At 46.7% G+C, this 17,057-nt stretch overlaps 1 protein-coding gene across 1 annotated transcript; it reads left to right on the top strand.

Moving 5' to 3' along the window:
- The first annotated feature begins 13,654 nt into the window (after positions 1-13,654).
- LOC124462714 (zona pellucida sperm-binding protein 3-like) lies at positions 13,655-16,133 on the top strand. The gene is made up of 9 exons (XM_047014300.1): positions 13,655-14,060; positions 14,151-14,269; positions 14,375-14,478; positions 14,639-14,816; positions 14,899-15,016; positions 15,126-15,217; positions 15,313-15,410; positions 15,503-15,631; positions 15,898-16,133. Exons 1-9 carry the CDS (start codon positions 13,704-13,706, stop codon positions 16,038-16,040), a joined length of 1,338 nt encoding a protein of 445 aa, XP_046870256.1. The 5' UTR covers positions 13,655-13,703; the 3' UTR covers positions 16,041-16,133.
- The last annotated feature ends 924 nt before the right edge of the window (positions 16,134-17,057 follow it).

The raw sequence follows: 17,057 nt of genomic DNA, 5'->3' as shown, positions 1-17,057 counted from the left end.
TCATGATTTCACACTCGGTTAAACTTAACATTTGCATAGCCATTGAGAAGATACCCCCCCAGTTGGAGCCTGACCAGAGACAGTTGTGTGTGTGTTTGTGTGTGTGTGTGTGATCGTGCATGTAAAATTGGCAGCAGTCTACTCTGCCAGAGCAGAACTTTCACATGAGACGGGCGTGAGTTTCCCAGTCTTTGTGTGCTGAGGATTTGGCAGGTGAGGGATGAACGCCATTACACCGCTGCTTTAGTGTGGTCACACCATGGCTACACAAAAAAGAAACTAGCGATATCATAGTCTCAGTGAGAGCTGTTGGTCATTTACTGCTGGGAAGCACTGCAGCATAAACAGTGGGAAGCTCTCTCTCTCACACACACACAGACAGACATGATGTGCAATCTCACACTCCACAGTCACCCTAACAAACACATTCTATAAAGTTTAGTACATTCGAGAACAAATGCTTGTTACTCTGAAAGAACCGCATTAGGTCCTCACAAAATGGTCAAATAAGTTGAGTTCCTCTCGTACATCCAAAGAAAACAGACCATCCACATTGTTCCTATATCAGCATGTAACTGAAGTGTTTCTGAAGGTAAAGTGAAAGGGGAAGAGTCGTTTCCAGCTGGACTGCAGAGTACATAACGCAGACTCTCTTTACTATGATGTCACTTCCCCTTTCATTAACCAGTATCGTGATTACAGTCCCGCCTGTCGGATCTGGTCATAATCTCTGGCAAAGCTTTGTGGAGAACGTAAACAGAATGGGTTCTCCTAAGCGCCACAGCAATACTGAATAGAAATACGATACCCTCCCGCTCCCTTCCAAAGCCTTTCTACATCCTGGCTCCCACGTCTCTCCATCCTCCGACAGAAACACGTTGCTTTACGCTCTCTCTCATCTTCCTAAACATCCCAACCGTCTGTCTCAGCTCCCCACACACATCCGACCTTTCAGAAAGCCTCCTTTCGGATTGAGCTCAGTTCCCAATGTTTGCTGATTTAAGTATGTTCCTATTTCTAAATTCCATCTCATCTACAATGCAATGGCATTTATTTTGGTTTTCTTTGTCCTTAGGAGACATAGTGTCTGGAAAGTTGTGTAACTCGTACAATGTAATATTTACATGTACTGATGAACAAACCAACTAACTAACTAACTTACTAGCATGATGTTGAGAGTCTTAGTGGTGAAAAGGATTTTTCAGTTTCAACTCCCTTGGAAAGCTAATAGGTGGTTGTGTAAGTCAATACCATTGGTTGATTTGCTTTCAGATTTTCGACAAGTGGTGTTTTCCAAAGAGCGGAATCGACTTGTTCTCAGCAGTAGTCCCACCTCCATGTTTTGGCTCAGTGTGAGACCGGGCGACGTCAATGGCAGTGCCTTGGCTTTGTTCCTGCTGCTTACAGGAACAGAATCACTACCATGGATTACAGAGCCATACTGTGTGTGCGCGCCTGTGTGTTTGTGTGTGCGCATGTGTGTTTTTGTAAGTGGGTCTGCGCTTGCATGTCTGAATGAGAGAGAAAAACAGAAAGTGAGCGAGTGCTGTTAGACCATTCACAGACAGAATGCAGCCACCATATTTAAATCCTTCTTTTCTCTCAAGTTTCATCTCCTTTCTTTCAACAGCACAGATTTGGGGCCAACACATTTGATCTCTCATCGTCGTATTAAACGTCGAGTATGCGTATAGCTATAAATCAAAGGGGTCCTTGGTTGACAAATATTGTTTTTCCAGTGATATTCTCACTCCATAAATGTTATGAGAGACAGGCCACAGGATCCAGGAAATGACAGAGCTGTGCAAACACACAGGCGACCATAGAGTCTGTTTTCATTTTTCTGCCGATGATTCAGTGGTGCGCCTGTCGTGTTTTAACAACCCCGTTTCAGTTTTAGCTCATGACCAAACAATGGCCAGCCTCCCTCAGATCTACCCCATCAAGTTCTCCTTTGAACCTTGAATGTTGTTGTTAGGTCAAGGAGGAGATTAACAGGGCACAGCTTCATATATGATGTTGTTGATCAAGACCCAAATGTAAACATTGGGAACAGAGCGGCAGTTGGGGTGCATGGCTGACCTCCTGTTGACCTGAATAACAATGTTCTCTGTTCCTCTTAGTATCCCTCACTCCAGGCCAGAACTATTCTGAGAGAAACCCACAGTAAAGCATCCTCCTGATCAGCAGCAGGGAGTCTGTTGTGTGGGTTGGAGACTGATTACAGACTCCTCGGAGTGGCTGGAAGTTGTGGTTGAGCACGAGGACAAGTCAACAGCAGTGCCAAGCTCAGAGTGAGGCCAATGACCCGACCTCAGAGTCAAGGCCTGTTGCATATCAGTGTCTGTCAGCACACTCAGGAAGAATCCGTTTAAGAGTTTACTTTTTACTGTGGTTCCATTTCACTATGTTTTCTGGACACGGGAAAGGAACACAGAGAACCCTGCCAAATGGTGTTATGACTTTCAGCGTTTATGCAAAATTCATGGTCAGCTCGTGAGCTGCCAATGTGATGTTGGAATGGAGTTTTTATGCAGACAAAGGTTTCTGGAAATGGATTTGCAGTGGAATTATTCCATGCAAGATTTCACGTTGTAAGCTAACCAAGTTTGGTTTACGTGATCAGTAAAATAGGAGATAGTGGAAATGGAGGATGGCTGTGGAGTGGGAGAGGGGGGAAGGGGGGGTAGAGAAAACTGTGGAAGAATGTGACTTCAAAAACCTTCCAAATCCAGTTTTCTCACTGTTCCATTCCCAGTGAGGAACCCCATGACACACCGTCTCCAAGTGTCATACTGTACACGCATAATTAAACCTATTTCTCTCAGCATGTGAGCCAAACCTGAAAGTTTTAACAGGAAAGTTGGTGTTTCTCACCCTGGGCTTTGTGCACCTCCAGTGGTGGGAACGAGACCCCAGACAGGTTCGCAGAAACACCCTCCCTCTCACACACTCACACTTCTTCTAATGGATCAAATTAGCACACTGTCACATAAAATCAGTCATTTTTCCCCTCTTCTTTTCACCTTATTCCTTTTCTGCCTCGTTCATCCTCACCCCAGCTGCCGGAAACAGTCAGTGGGTAATTAAAACTACATTCAGAGGAAAGTTGCTTTAATTTAAGTTCATTATACCATGAACTCTCTCGCTCTCCCGCCAGGAGCTCTCTCAAACCCTGTGCCGGGAAACCATGGCAACTGCCACATAACCTAATTTTCTGCCTAATCGCGAAGAAAACGGTGAACATTGATTTGGCAATTATGGGCTACATTTACAACAAAAGCAAACAAGATTGAGGTAATTGTTGGAAAAAAAGGGGAAACTAAAAAGGTTTGAAGAACCTGCGGTAACGAAATGCAGAGCATCAGAGACTGCTGCTGCAGTGGCGTGTCTCACCGCTTTAATGGAACTAAATGGCACCTTTTCCACCCTGTCGCTTGACAGGTCTGAATCATGCCGTTCTTCTGTTCACTTTCACACACCCCGCCGTTTGGAAACATCAGCACACAAGCAACTTGTTTACAGAGTCAGAAGGGAGCAAAAGCACGGATCGGAAAACTATGAAACTGTCTGTCTCTGGCTCGTCCAGGGAGCTGCTCTCTTCAGGTGCTTCTGAGGGGGGGGGGGGGGGTTCTCTCTGCTTCACTGTTTCCTCGGGGGACACGAGAGGGACGGAGGTCTGGTGTCACCGTGACCGGGGGTCTTGTGTGGCTGGTCACATGTCAACACATCAGACAAGGCAAGTCACGCTAAACGGACGCCTTAGAACTAACCTATGGAATACAGAAAAGCTTACTGCGATATCAACAACATGTTCGACCCTTTATACAGGTCGGGATCCCTTAGTGGGATGGCAACAAGGGGCCCGCTGTCCTGTGAGTGTGTGTGTGTCTCTGTGTGTGTGTGTGTGTGTGTGTGTGTGTGTGTGTGTGTGTGTGGGGGGGGGGGGGGGGGGGGGGGGGGGGGCGTGTGTGTGTGTGTGTGTGGGGGCTGTGTGTGTGTGTGTGGTGCAGATGCGTGTGAGGTTCTTGTCATCACATCCCATTAACACGTGCCAATGGTGACGCTAGAACTAATGACATTCCATCGACCAAATACAGTAAATTAAGTTATGCAAATGTACTAATTGCTAATGCGTAGCTACGCAGGCTATCGCTTAACCCCAATGACCCTGCTAGAGGCTTCTAGACACGAGCACAAGATGGGAGTTTTCCATGCCACCCCCCGCCATGTTCTCGATCCTAATAAATACAGAAATTGAAAAGACATTGCAAAAGAGAGGGGGAGACAGATGAAAGAGAGAAGGCAGGGATGAAGCAAAGAAAGAGATCAAAAATGGCCCCTATTTGAATCTAAAAGGCAATTATCATTCTCCATCAGCAAGAAAAAGCACAATGAAGTCCTTTTACATAATCATTTGCTGGTCTAGAGCACTGCAATTACTGCCGAAATAGTTCATCAGACAAATTCTGATTGATCTGGCTTTGATTTGTATTCACAAAGGAGTCCTGGGGCTGGATTGTCTGGAAAACCAGTCAGGCTTTGCCAATGCTGTCACACAACCATAAAAATGGTTTTCATGTATGTAAGAAGGACCAGAATCACAAGGAATGGATAAGATCCACCAGGTCCATGTATGTGTCCACCTAGAGCCAATATGAACTACAGATGTTTGGAGCACATCATGGTGTGGCTAGTGGAGCGGCTATGGGGATACCTGGTCAGAAATGTTGCTGTCCAAGAGTTGTCCTTAGTTGTGTAGCTGGCAGGGAATGGGTCGTATAGATAGATAGACGGATAGATGGATACATAGAAAGGGCCAAGGGGGAGGTCTCTGTTCCCCCAGCCTGAATCCTCCGTCGTCTTCCGGGCTCGCCGACTGATTTAGGACAGCCGTTGCCATGGTAACGTCTCAATCGATTGCCACCTGTTGAGAAGCAAATCTGTGTGCCTGATAATTTTTGGAAACACATTATATGGGGTGGAAATATTGTCTTTTGCATGGCATGTTTTCACTGGCTTTATTCAAGTGTATCTAATCTTATTTATCTTTTCATATGGACAATTTCAATGTTTTATATTTTCACAATGTATTAATCATTGTTTGTTAAGGAAATCATTCAGTTTATCCAGCACTCTCTTCTTCTTTTGTGTCTTGTTCCAATTATCTTCATTGATCAACAAACCGAGCAGAAAATGTTTGATCTGTTTTAATAAAACACACAGTCTGTCTGTCTCTGCCTGCATCCACAACATGCGTACACAGACACACACATATTTACACACACACGCACGCATATACACATACACACATGCACACTCAGAGCAGTGAACCGATTTCTCTCTAACTATCATGTTGATCACAAAGATTTATATGTGCCCGCACAGTCTTACAAAGACTAACACAAGGTTGAGATGAAAGTGGCAGCTGGATTTGGCAGGAGTTCCTTTGTAATTACAGACAAAGTCTTCAAGCACACGGGAGGGCTGTAATTCACTTAATTACACAGAAAATAGCAGTTGCTGTAGTTCAGTCAATATAAAGAGTGAAAAATTATACAAGGTTGGAAGACTGATGCTTGAGACGTTGTCTCCACTAATTCATGTCTCCACTGAGTCCACGCTCTGTGGTTGCCACACATCACAAACAACAGCATCATTCAACCGGATCACAAAGTCTCTCTTCTATTTCTTTTTCTGGGAAATATTCACTGTTCTCTACCTGCATTTCAATGTCTCACTATGTCCTTCCTCTGTCCTTCCACCTCCCTCCTTCTCTTCAACATCACAGAACAGTTCAACAGTTGTCTGACACAAGACCTTTGGAAACAATTAGAAGTCAGTCACACATCCCAGTCCTTTTTCTTTTTCAGTAACACTACTCTACATCTTAGGTCATCCTGGTCAGGCCTGATGTAATACCGCCTCTCCTCCCAGATCTTTGAAGTAGTAAGCTGTTCCTGAACGTGAGTCATGTTCAAAGAGGCAGACCTGAGACAGTCCAATAGTCTTCCATAATGCAGAGGAGAGGAATTCAATCCACAGATCTGTTTAATCCTGACTACTCCCTCACTCAACATCAGAGAGCAGTTCAGCAGGAAACAGGAGACTCCAGAAGGGTTTAACCAACCGGCCTTTCCTCCATCAGGCAATCTGTAGCTTATTCTTTTATTTGTTTTATTCTGCAGAGGACCGACAGTACATGAAAGACATATGACTTGGGTTTTTTTTCCTTTATCCACCAGCGTCAATGTAGTTTAAAAAAAATCTTATTGCCAATCGACTGCAATCTTTTCCTGCGGTCCAACCCTAACCCCTAACCCTAACCCTGCCCTCATCCCTTGTCTGGTGGTGACAGCACACTTCCTCTTGGACCGGTCTGCAGACAGGTAGTTAAGATTGACTCAGACCAACACTATCTGTTATCACCCAACATGATGCAACGACTAAGCCCAACCCGGCAACAGATGACCCGGTAACAACCTTGACAAGACCTTGGTTGTGATGGACAGGAAGCTCATCTGACATCATTGTCAACATGACCGATTTCGGTAGACCGCATCTCAGTTACTGTCATATTTAGAGATAATAGTTGTGACTGTAGCTGTTGTAAGCCCTGTTTTTTTGGGGGGGGGGATTGTGTTTTCTTCAGGTTGAATGGCATGTGTCAGATCCAGTGAGAGTAGGAGTTGGCAGGTTTGGAGGCGGTCTGGTCAGGAGGCTAGGCTAATCCTGTCTGTCACAGGGGAGTGTCAGTGGGACTGGGTAATTGGCCTCAAACTGAGCGGGCCACTCTGCAGTCTCCAGCTAAACCCCGGCCAGAAAAAGAAGATGCAGAGAGGAGGGATGGAAGGAGGGAGAAGTGATGAGAGGGAGAGAAGTAAACAGAGGACAGCGAGAGAGGAGAAGAGAGAGAGACAAAGGGACAGACAAGAGAGAGAAAGAGAGAGAGAGAGAGAGCGTGAGTGAGAGAGAGAGAGACAGAGAGAGAGACAGAGAGAGAGACAGAGAGAGAGACAGAGACAGACAGAGAGACAGAGAGACAGAGAGACAGAGAGACAGAGAGAGTCGCAGCGGGAGGGAAAAAAAGGAAGAGAGACGAAGAGAGGGAGAGAGACTTTTACCAAGACCTTAAAACCCACCTCTTCCTCTACTTTGCTGAAATGTGACACTTTACTGATTATGCTTCTTTTCTGGTCAGCTTAATCTTAAAAGGATGAAGGGGATGGAGGGTGGGAAGAGGAGGAAGAGGAGGAGGAGGAGGGGTGGCATGGTAATGGAAAGCTAGGTTAATACTTCCCTCTCCTATCTGCCACCAAACAAATTGCCTTGTAAAAGCAAAAGCGATAGATAAATAAAGAATAAAAAAATAAAAAAGTATATCCCCTCCAGCAAATTGGCTGTCATTGGATTATCCCCCATAAAGTGGGATTTGTGTGTATGTGTGTCTTGGTGTGCATGTGATGTGTGCGTGCATGTGTGTGTATGTGTGTGTGTGTGTGTGCATGTGTGTGTTTTTGAGGAGGTGGCAATATCTGAGTTGGGCAAAAATTGCACTGTGATTGGAGGAAGAATCCTTGCCTCGTCGGCTCCATTACAACACTCCACTGACCTGTAAATCACATGGCTGCCACGGCAACTGCCAATCGGAGCAGGCTCCTGTCGTCATGCCTGAAGGACAGGAGGTGTTGGAGAACCCTGGTAGGGTTGAGGAGAGTTCAATGGAGCTTTTCATGGAGGAGTAAGAGCCATGTGAGGAGGGTAGAAGGTGGGAGGAATCAGGGTGCTTGGACAGGTGTTTTTTCTGTCCTTGAAGATGGTATGTAGTGCAGGTCATAAACAAACAGCTCAGTTTTCCGACCAGATCAGATCTTTATTGTTGGACGGTCATATTGGTTGGCTGCCAGGTTGAAAGTAAATGACGGCAACCAAAAAGAAAGAATTGAAGTCTCTGAACAACATTCACGCTGTCCAAATGCAAGATAACACATTTCTAGCTCAGTTCCACTTCCTATCACTAAATAAACTGAAACAAAATAATTTTCATCCAAGCGTTTTCAGAAAATCCATTCTGTATTTCCCCAACTCTCCAGCAGTGCCGAGAACAACAACAACACATTTAGACAAAACGAGGAGAGAGCAGAGCAGTGTCCTCCCCAACCTTTTGGAGATCAATTTAAATTGAATTAGACATTGCAGATTTAATTTCCAACTGCAGTCAAGTATAGATCCTAACTAAGCAAAATTCATTAATTTATCATCTATCAAAACCATTTATTTGATTGACCCAGAATGTCTCAGAAAGTATGTCTGTGTGTCTCTTTGTGTCTTTGTGTGTGTCTGTGTGTCTGTGTGTGTGTGTGTTTGTGTATAGCTCATGGTAGCTGGTAGCTCATGACCAGAAGGTTCCCTCCATGTCTACCCAAGGCCAGGAGGGTTTCCTGCTCAGGAGCAGTGGCGGGGCAGGCCCGGCTTCAGACTGGCTGGGCTCCACAGGCAGGGTGGGGAACACAGCTTGTGCTGGGTGGTTCATGGTCTCTGACAGCCGCCCAGGATAATGAATAAGAATGACTCTCCCCAGGTCTCCACGCCTGTCACTTCCCCTCCCAGAGGACCAATCAATACCTGTTAACAAAAGCTCCCCAGGAGTTGAGACACTCCGAACTCCTTTTCATATTTCAGGATATTGTTAGAGCCCATGGTGAAATGCCAGGATCTTTACAAGGTAAATATCCTTCAAATGTCACCCGGAGAATATGGTAACTATTTTCCTCTCCCCGGAGCACGATCCGTTTCTCACTGTCAGGCGTGGTGCTGGCATTAGAAAAGAATGATTTCTGTGTCGGGAGCAGTTTCGAACAGTCATTTGTTGCTGCCATGTTTTCACTGATCAGAAAATTGGCTTGCAGGGGGGGGGGGGGGGGGGACGAGGACGAGGGGGTGAATTTTAATCGCTGCTGGAGGACAGCCGGTCGACTCCATCCACGACCATAAACGTAGGCCCCCCCCTGCGCCAAACACACACGCATTCACTGGTTTGGAAGGGTGCGGGGTCGCGACGACACAGCTGCTGCAGGTAGACGCACCAGGTACAGGTGTTCCTTCCGAGGTTCAAGTGGGCTCAGGAGGATGAGACCTGGACGCCGGTGAGCAAGACAGAAGCTCTCAGCTGAGACTCCGTCCCTCGTCTGATCTCCACTCTGGAGGAACCAAACCTCAGAAGCAGTGAGGGTGTCACAAAAAGACAACGTCACCAACATCATCAGAACCCCGACACAAATAACGTTTCACAGATCAAGCCTGCGATGGAGATCTATTTTTGAGTTGTTTGTTTTTGCCGTAACTTAACATCTGTCTCCGTCTCCAGGGTGACAGTCTTCTCTCCCAGAGTGGTGAGAACAGAGTAATGGCGGATTTGTCAGCTCCAGTCTTCAGCCCCTGGAATTCTGGGTAATGAGGCTCCCTTGGGGAACGTGATGCTGTGGTGATGTCACAATGCCGGGAGGGGCGCAGACACATCACGCATCAAAGATTCATCTGACGGGAGAGACAGAAACAAAGCTCTGATTTTTTTTTGCAGCTTTCCAGGTTCCCTCGACGCCTCGTTGTGTGACTGTCTGAGAACAGGCAGCTCGTGTCTCACCTTGCCGTGCCACATTCTGTGGTAGAAGACTCCTGCTCAACAGAACAACGAGTGGCTGACGGCATTTTGATGTTCATTTCCGATTTACAAACAGTGCTCCTCCTGAGATCGCAATCGTTTCTCAGCCCTTAAGGCCTGACTGTTACAACAGCAACTGGATCCAGTTATGTAAAGACATACATTTAGAGTTCTAACCTTCAAATGCAGGGAATGCATCAATACCCGTGTATCAAACATTGAATTAAAGCAACAAGGTAAGACTACCAATGCAAAGCTAAGACTGCGAGTTCATTCGGCAACATAGCTAAAGTCACATCTTAAAATAAACCTTTCAGCCCAGTCTCCCACCAGGAGGCTCAGGGTCGGAGTGACACGCTGTGCTCTGTGTTGGAACCCTGCCACACACGTCGAGGGAAACGTTGGTCCCACACTGCCCCCTAGGGGAGGCATCTGTCCCTACCTGGGATCGCCAGTCTCCAGGTTATGTTGAAAACATGGCTTCACTCAGAACTCTCCAGAATTAAAAACGCAGGGCTATCATTCCACGTCCGGACTCAGGAAGCAAGTCTAGGCTAACATCCCGGCACAGACTAACCACTCCTCCAAGCATGTAAGTCGACCGCAAAACTTAATTCGATTAGGCCACTTACCAATTACCTGTAAAGGGCGAAATAAAACGAAAAGTCAAACCATTAGATATTCCATCATTTCCCGCGTCTCACCCTAATGATATTGGGTCGGAAGAACTGAGCTAGTAACACTGTGGATGGGCTGAGGCAGTCATCCATCATGGATGATTATGCCATTTCCATGTAATTGCAGCGTTCTCTTCCCCCAGTCTTCCAGCCCACCCACCCACCCACCACGCACTCACTGGCTGTGCTTCTGTTCAACCACCCAACTGGAAAGGAGGAAACACATGCACATGTTTCATGGACAATCCTATTAGGGTTGGCTTGCAATACATCACTGACAAATTGTTTATCAAACAAGAGGGCTTTGCTTTGCTGTAGAAATGACATAGATTCAGTAGGCAGCACGGAGTGTAAACCTCGACTGCTGTGTGTGTTTGTGTGTGTGTGTGTGTGTGTGAGAGCGATAGAGCGTGCGTGGGTGGCTTGTGTGTGGTGGGTATTCATATTACAATTATGTTTATGTTCATTTTAAACGTGGGGATTTCAGTTTAAGGCTGGGAAAATGAGTTTTTCCTTGACCAGATGTCTCTGTTGAGGATCTGGGAGGGCAGGGGCATGGGAGGAAACACAGGTCAAGCCCTGGTTCACTGCCCATGCTATTGTGGCCTCCGTGGGTCAGTGACACCTGCCAATCATCACACAGGAAAGACCTTTACAACACGACACCAGGATTCTTCTCCCTGTAACCTGTGTGCCCTGTTCTGCACAAAAAAACTTTTACCAGAAATGCCACAGAGTCAAAACAAAGACAGGGTGAATCGGATTGTGTCGACCCCACTCGCAGGTGTGGAAAAAAAAACACCCATCGGAATTCTGGGTAATGTTCATCACCCTGTTGTGTCATGATGGCTTTTGGTAAATGTTACATCAGATATGATTTCAATGCAAAGGAAAGAAAACGCCTGTGTATGTGTGTGAGTGAAAGAGAGAGAGTTCTGGAGTGTACTGCCATGTGTGTGTGTGTGTGTGTGTGTGTGTGTGTGTGTGTGTGTGTGTGTGTGTGTGCGTGTGGTCTAGACTGGTATGTGGTGATGTGGGGTGATGCATGTCTTTAATAACAGGACATCAGCGAGGTGTGGAACAGCCCGGCTCGTTCTTCTCTGCTAACCTGCAGGGAGTGGAGGTGGATGGAGCGTGTTGGTATTAAACCCCTGGTTCTCCCCTTGGGACCACCAGCGCCAGGGGTTTCGTCTGTTAGCCCGCGCCTCTAGAGAGACGCATCCTACCGACTCGTTTCTTTCTGTTGATCCTCCTGTCTCTCCCTTCCTCTCTCCTTCCCTTCCTTTTGGATTTCTCTCTCTCCTCTCCACCTCTCTTCTTCACTCATCTTGATTCAGCCCTTTGGACTTTCCATTACTTGCTTAAAGGTTCATTTAACTATTGTTTTAGCCAATACAAACCTTACACAGTGAGATCATGGCACAGCTGTCGCTTTCATGTTGACGATCGTAACAGATGTCAACCCTGCATAGAAAATGACTGGGCAGTCATGGCACAGTAAAAACCATGTCCCAGTCTTCTCCTTGCCCCACTGCCAATGATGCTGAATGATGAACATCTGCAAACTCGATGATCTTGAACGCTCACACCCCAACAGCAGGCTAACAACTATCTGCCTCCTCTGCACATGCACAATGTACCTCCATAACCATTACCCGCATGTTACACAGGACCGGCGGCCAAATGGCCTTGTTTCAGACTTTGTACTGTCAGCAAATGGGTCCTCTGTTTCAATATGACACCCAAAGCATCTGTGGTCTGGTCTCGCTGGCTTCTTGGGATGGTCTCCTGACCATAGGATGGTTTAACTTTCTATATAAAAAATGTGTGTGTGTACGTGTGTGTGTGTGTATGTGTGTGTTTATGTGTGTTTAATGGTCACAGCTTCCGTACCTGTGCTCTCCTCCAGATGGCCTGCTGTTGTAGATGGAGGAGATGAGAGAGGAACAGGAGGAGCCGGGCTGGGAGAGGATGGCCAGCCCATTTACAGGCTCCCTGGGGCTGTGTGTGTGTGTGTGTGTGAGTGTGTATGTGTGTGTTTGTGTGTCTGGAGGGGAGGGGGGGGGGGTGCCTCCCCGGGGGTTAAATTAGGGCCCGTAACTGAGTTAGATGAAGACACAGAGCCAGGATGCTGACTGGCTGGCTAGACTGATCACACACCAGCCTTTTCTCTCTTCTATCCCTTTTGTTTGGCTGCAGATCAGCAGCAGATAAGACCAGAGTTCCTGACAACGGAGAGGTCTTGAGGGAGAGATGGGGGAAGGAGGGAACCAATTCTTTCCGGAATTTCAGATGAGACAATACAAAACGTACCACATGGTATGTTGTGTGTCGTCGGAAGTGGAGTCAGATTTTGTCCTCCCAGGTATTCTGAATGAGATGGCATTAAAGCCTTGTCATCTTGTTTCCAGCCCTGATCTTACAAAGTGATTTTCATTGGTATCTACGTCCAAGTTGTAAGTGATAGTCACTTATGATCCTCATTGCCAAGACTGTTTGAGCATTTCTGAGTCCAGAGATCTGTAGGTATCACTGAGGACAAGGGGGCATTTTCAGAGTGGAATCCACCCATGCAGAACAGGGGCCCAGTTCCTGTTGTTGTGGTTTGGTTTCCCTGGGTCACAGGTGTGACTGGCAGAACTGCTGACAACTCAGAGGTCCCAGATCCTGTTCACTGTCACTCACACACACACACTCACACACACTCACTCACACACACACATTCACTGCTGACATTTCCGATGTCACACTGGGAACAATCAAACATCACCTCAATGAGCTTTTTCTAAACTTCACCCTGCTCCAATCCTAATGAGTGTTTCAGTAACCCAAGCCATTTTAGACCTTCAGTGTAGAAGTGTGATTTTTAACATCCCAGGGGAACATCGGCTTTTCCTCATGAGAACAAGAAATGGCACTTACTGTCAAGCAAAGCCTTTTAATTTATTTCAGGGGGCAACTTTTCTTTTCTTTATGACAGTTTGAGCTGCAGCAGACTATTTATTCATTGGATGAAAACAACCCCACCATTTGGAATGTTTTACATTTCGTTTTTATTTATTTTTCATTTCCCCCTTTATTCAGGCTTCATTCACTTCCAACCAAATCTTGTGAATTAAATATGTTTGTTTGGTACCAATCCCCTCCTACATTTTGCATGCACTTTGAGTTGTAATTACCTGAATCTGACCAGGTGAAAGACAAGGGAAGTGGAAGCGCTAATTACACCAATCCTCCACAGGTGTTCAACTGCAGGGCTGGGTTATAATCAGTCACTCATAAATAGCAGCTTTCGCGCTAAGGGTGTTCTATCCAAAGTAAAACCTGAAGTGTTTCTGAGAACACAAAAGACACGAGTTGAGGAGATGTGGGTTGAAGTTTACCTTGTTGAGCTGGTTTTGTTCCTCTCCTACATACGTGTGGGATCAAACTATGATAGAAAGCAGGCAGCTTTTGAGTCGCACTGGGCCACAACAGTTCCAGTCAAACTCCACATGCCACCAACGGCAGAAGAGCCGGGGCCGGTGCCAGCCCACAGCGTGAGGGTGGATTGTGGGGAGGCCCTGGTGCGGGTGGCGGCCCAGCAGGACTTCCTGGGGACCGGTCAGCTGATCGACCCTGCTGACCTGACCCTGGGGGGCTGCCCTCTGAAAGCCTTCGACCAGGAGAAGAAGATGATGCTCTTTGAGACGGAGCTGCAAGGATGCGACAGCTCGCTGATGGTGTGAAGACGGCTTGTTGTGAGGATGTGGGGGTTGAACATGTTTGTGGTCGAGGAAGAGACTGAATGTATGTTGTTTTTGTTCCCTCAGGTCTTTGAGGATGTTCTGGTTTACACCTTCAGACTGGCCTACGTTCCAACGCCCATCAAAGATACCTCCATTGTTAGGGGCAACAGCGCCAAGGTCAGCATTCAATGCTATTATCAAAGGTGAGAAGGTTCTGACTCGCGTGAACTGTAACTTGCGATATGTGATGTCAATACTAACTGCTCAGGTATGAATCTAAAACACAGGCTACTTGTCTTCCAATCCAGGCATCTCAATGTGAGCAGCAAAGGCCTGGATCCCACCTGGATCCCCTTGGTTGCCTCCACAGTAGTGGAGCAACAGCTGCTTTTCTCACTCCACTTCATGACTGGTAAGTCCAGACTCAGGACACAGAAGTTTCTAGAGACACTGAAACCTTTACTTTCCCCAGCTACAAACAAGGTTGAACAGAACAGTAAACTTGTTGTCAAACTTCACTTCAGTTGAATTGTTTGCCTCCACTTGAGTCTTTAAATATTGTATTTTTTTAGATGACTGGCAAGCTAGGAGGTCGTCAGGTCACTACTTCCTGGGTGATTTCATCAACATAGAGGCGTCCGTTCATCGGTACAATCACGCCCCCCTCAGAATATTCATAGACCACTGTGTGGCCACACTGTCCCCGGATGTGAACTCTGAACCCAGATACTCCTTCATTCAGAACCATGGGTGAGCCTGTGTAGTACAGGAGAACATTACCCGCCAACCTGCATGTTGACTATCAAACAGCTCCTTTGATTCTTGCCTCCAGGTGTCTAATGGACGGTGATATGACAGGGTCCAAGTCCCACTTTTTACAGACTACCAGCCCTGAAAGAATTCAGCTGGCGCTTGAAGCCTTTAAGTTCCACCTGGATGACAGGAGTTCAGTGAGTAGAATGAGCCGGAACAACTCTGCTTCAACCATTGTACTCTTGACTGGTGCTCAAGGCTTGCCTTATCCCAACATATTTTGTTTTATTGTCCCATTTTTCCCAGATCTATATCACCTGTCACCTGAAAGCAAGATCCGCCTTCATCCCCATCGACTCTGAAAACAAGGCCTGCTCCTTTGACTCGCGTGCTGTCAGGTTTGTCCAGACGCGTAGGTTATCGTTTCTGAATATCAACCGAGCCTTCCCCGAGGTTCGCTGCGCTAACGAGGATTCCCTCTGCCTCCGCGCAGGTGGAGACCATCAGAGGGCTCGTCCGATGTGTGCGACTGCTGTGCGAAGACCTGTGATAGCCAGATGAGGAAGAAGAGGAGTCTGACCTCAGACACAAGTAGGGAACACCTTGCCAGATGGATGAGGAAAGCAGTTTTGGAGTCCATGGTCTTGAAGTGTGGTTATCATTAATGCCTTGTTGTCCTCCAGAGAATCTGTGGGAAAGGGATGAAGTCCTAGGACCCATCTTGATCCAGAGCAGGGTCCAGGAGGAGGGTCTTCCAGAGTTTCCTGCTGAGCAGGCAGAGTTGCAGGTAGTGGAGGACCAAGCTTCAGAAGGTGAGACCTTCTCCACTGCCTTGATAACTGTGCTCAATACCGTGACTGCAGTCATGTAGGTTTGCTAACTTGATGCCTGGATTATGAGAATTCTTCTGCTGCAATTGGAAATGCCACCTTCAGTTGTAAACATTTTTTTTTGTATTTTGCTGAAGGTATAAGCAAAGAAACGTATGTCAATAACAGACTGTTGAAAATGTATGCAAGGAATGCATTTCCAAATGTTCTAATCGGTCACTACCCTTTGCAACACCTTTCTAATCTAGGAATGTCCTTGCTGCTTGTGGTCCTGGCTGGAGTGTGCACTACTGTTGTCTGGCTGGCTGCAATGGGAACAGTGTTGTACCTGAGACTGAGACACAATCTACCGTCCTCTGCATGTTCAAAAGAGGAACGAATTCCTGCATGAGCTCCCATTTGTATCCAGCATACACAGGCTACCTTGTGCCATTCGTAAACTTTCCATGCCCGTTCTTTTGAATAAAGAATTCCATTTATGATTAAATGAGAATCTCGTTGATTTATTGTGCAAGGGTCCATAGGTGTGCAGTATGGTAACAGAGATGATGCCGTAAGCATAGTGCATTTTGTCAAGACATGCCAAGCCTCTGATCTGCACAAGCCCTAGAAGACGAATAGATGTCATTAAAAAGGCCATGAGGACAGATGCGTTTGACAGTCATGTGTGAGGCTGGTTTAATAGGATGTAATTTCCTACGTGTGGGTCATTGCGGCTTGGTATTTCAGTTCTGGTAGACCTGGCCCCATATAGAACCGCCATGGGCTAATAACCTTCATGGTTAATGGAGCCCCATCAGAACACATAAAGACTGAGGCCTGATTCAGTGATCCAACCTGCGCATGCCCCCCTCAGGGAGGACTGGGCTCCCTGAGGGGGGCATGCGCAGGTTGGATCACTGAAACACCGTATGTGTGATAAACAGCTTGGTGCGCTGTTTGCCTCTGTGGTTTTCAGTAAATGAGGTAGAAAAGTAGATTGTTTATGAATGTACTAAATCACAATGGCGCTGCTTAAAACACCCAACCTTATCCAGCTGAAGTGTGTGTGTGTGCAAAGTGATGCCTTGCTTTGCGAGGGCGGTTATTTCGAGCATTTTTATGGACAGGATGTGACCCTGTAGGTTGCCATATCACCAAACCTAATGATCTGTATCCCCAGGGGTATGGAACCATCATGTCTGGCAACCGTAACATACTTATTGCTCCAGATCGAGCGTGATGAGGAATATATACACTTCTTAATGCCATTGGTATGCAGCAGCTATGCCAACACACCCAAACCCACACACCCATAATACACTGATACGCAGTGATACACACACACACCACAACCCCACGAATACAGAACATACACACACAATCACCACAGCTGCAGAAAGACACACACACACACACACCACAGCCC

The sequence above is a fragment of the Hypomesus transpacificus genome, unplaced genomic scaffold (assembly GCF_021917145.1).
Source record: "Hypomesus transpacificus isolate Combined female unplaced genomic scaffold, fHypTra1 scaffold_235, whole genome shotgun sequence".
Taxonomy (NCBI): Eukaryota; Metazoa; Chordata; class Actinopteri; order Osmeriformes; family Osmeridae; genus Hypomesus; species Hypomesus transpacificus.
The sequence above is the reverse complement of the archived record's forward strand: the minus strand, read 5'-3'. Positions and strand labels throughout refer to the sequence as shown.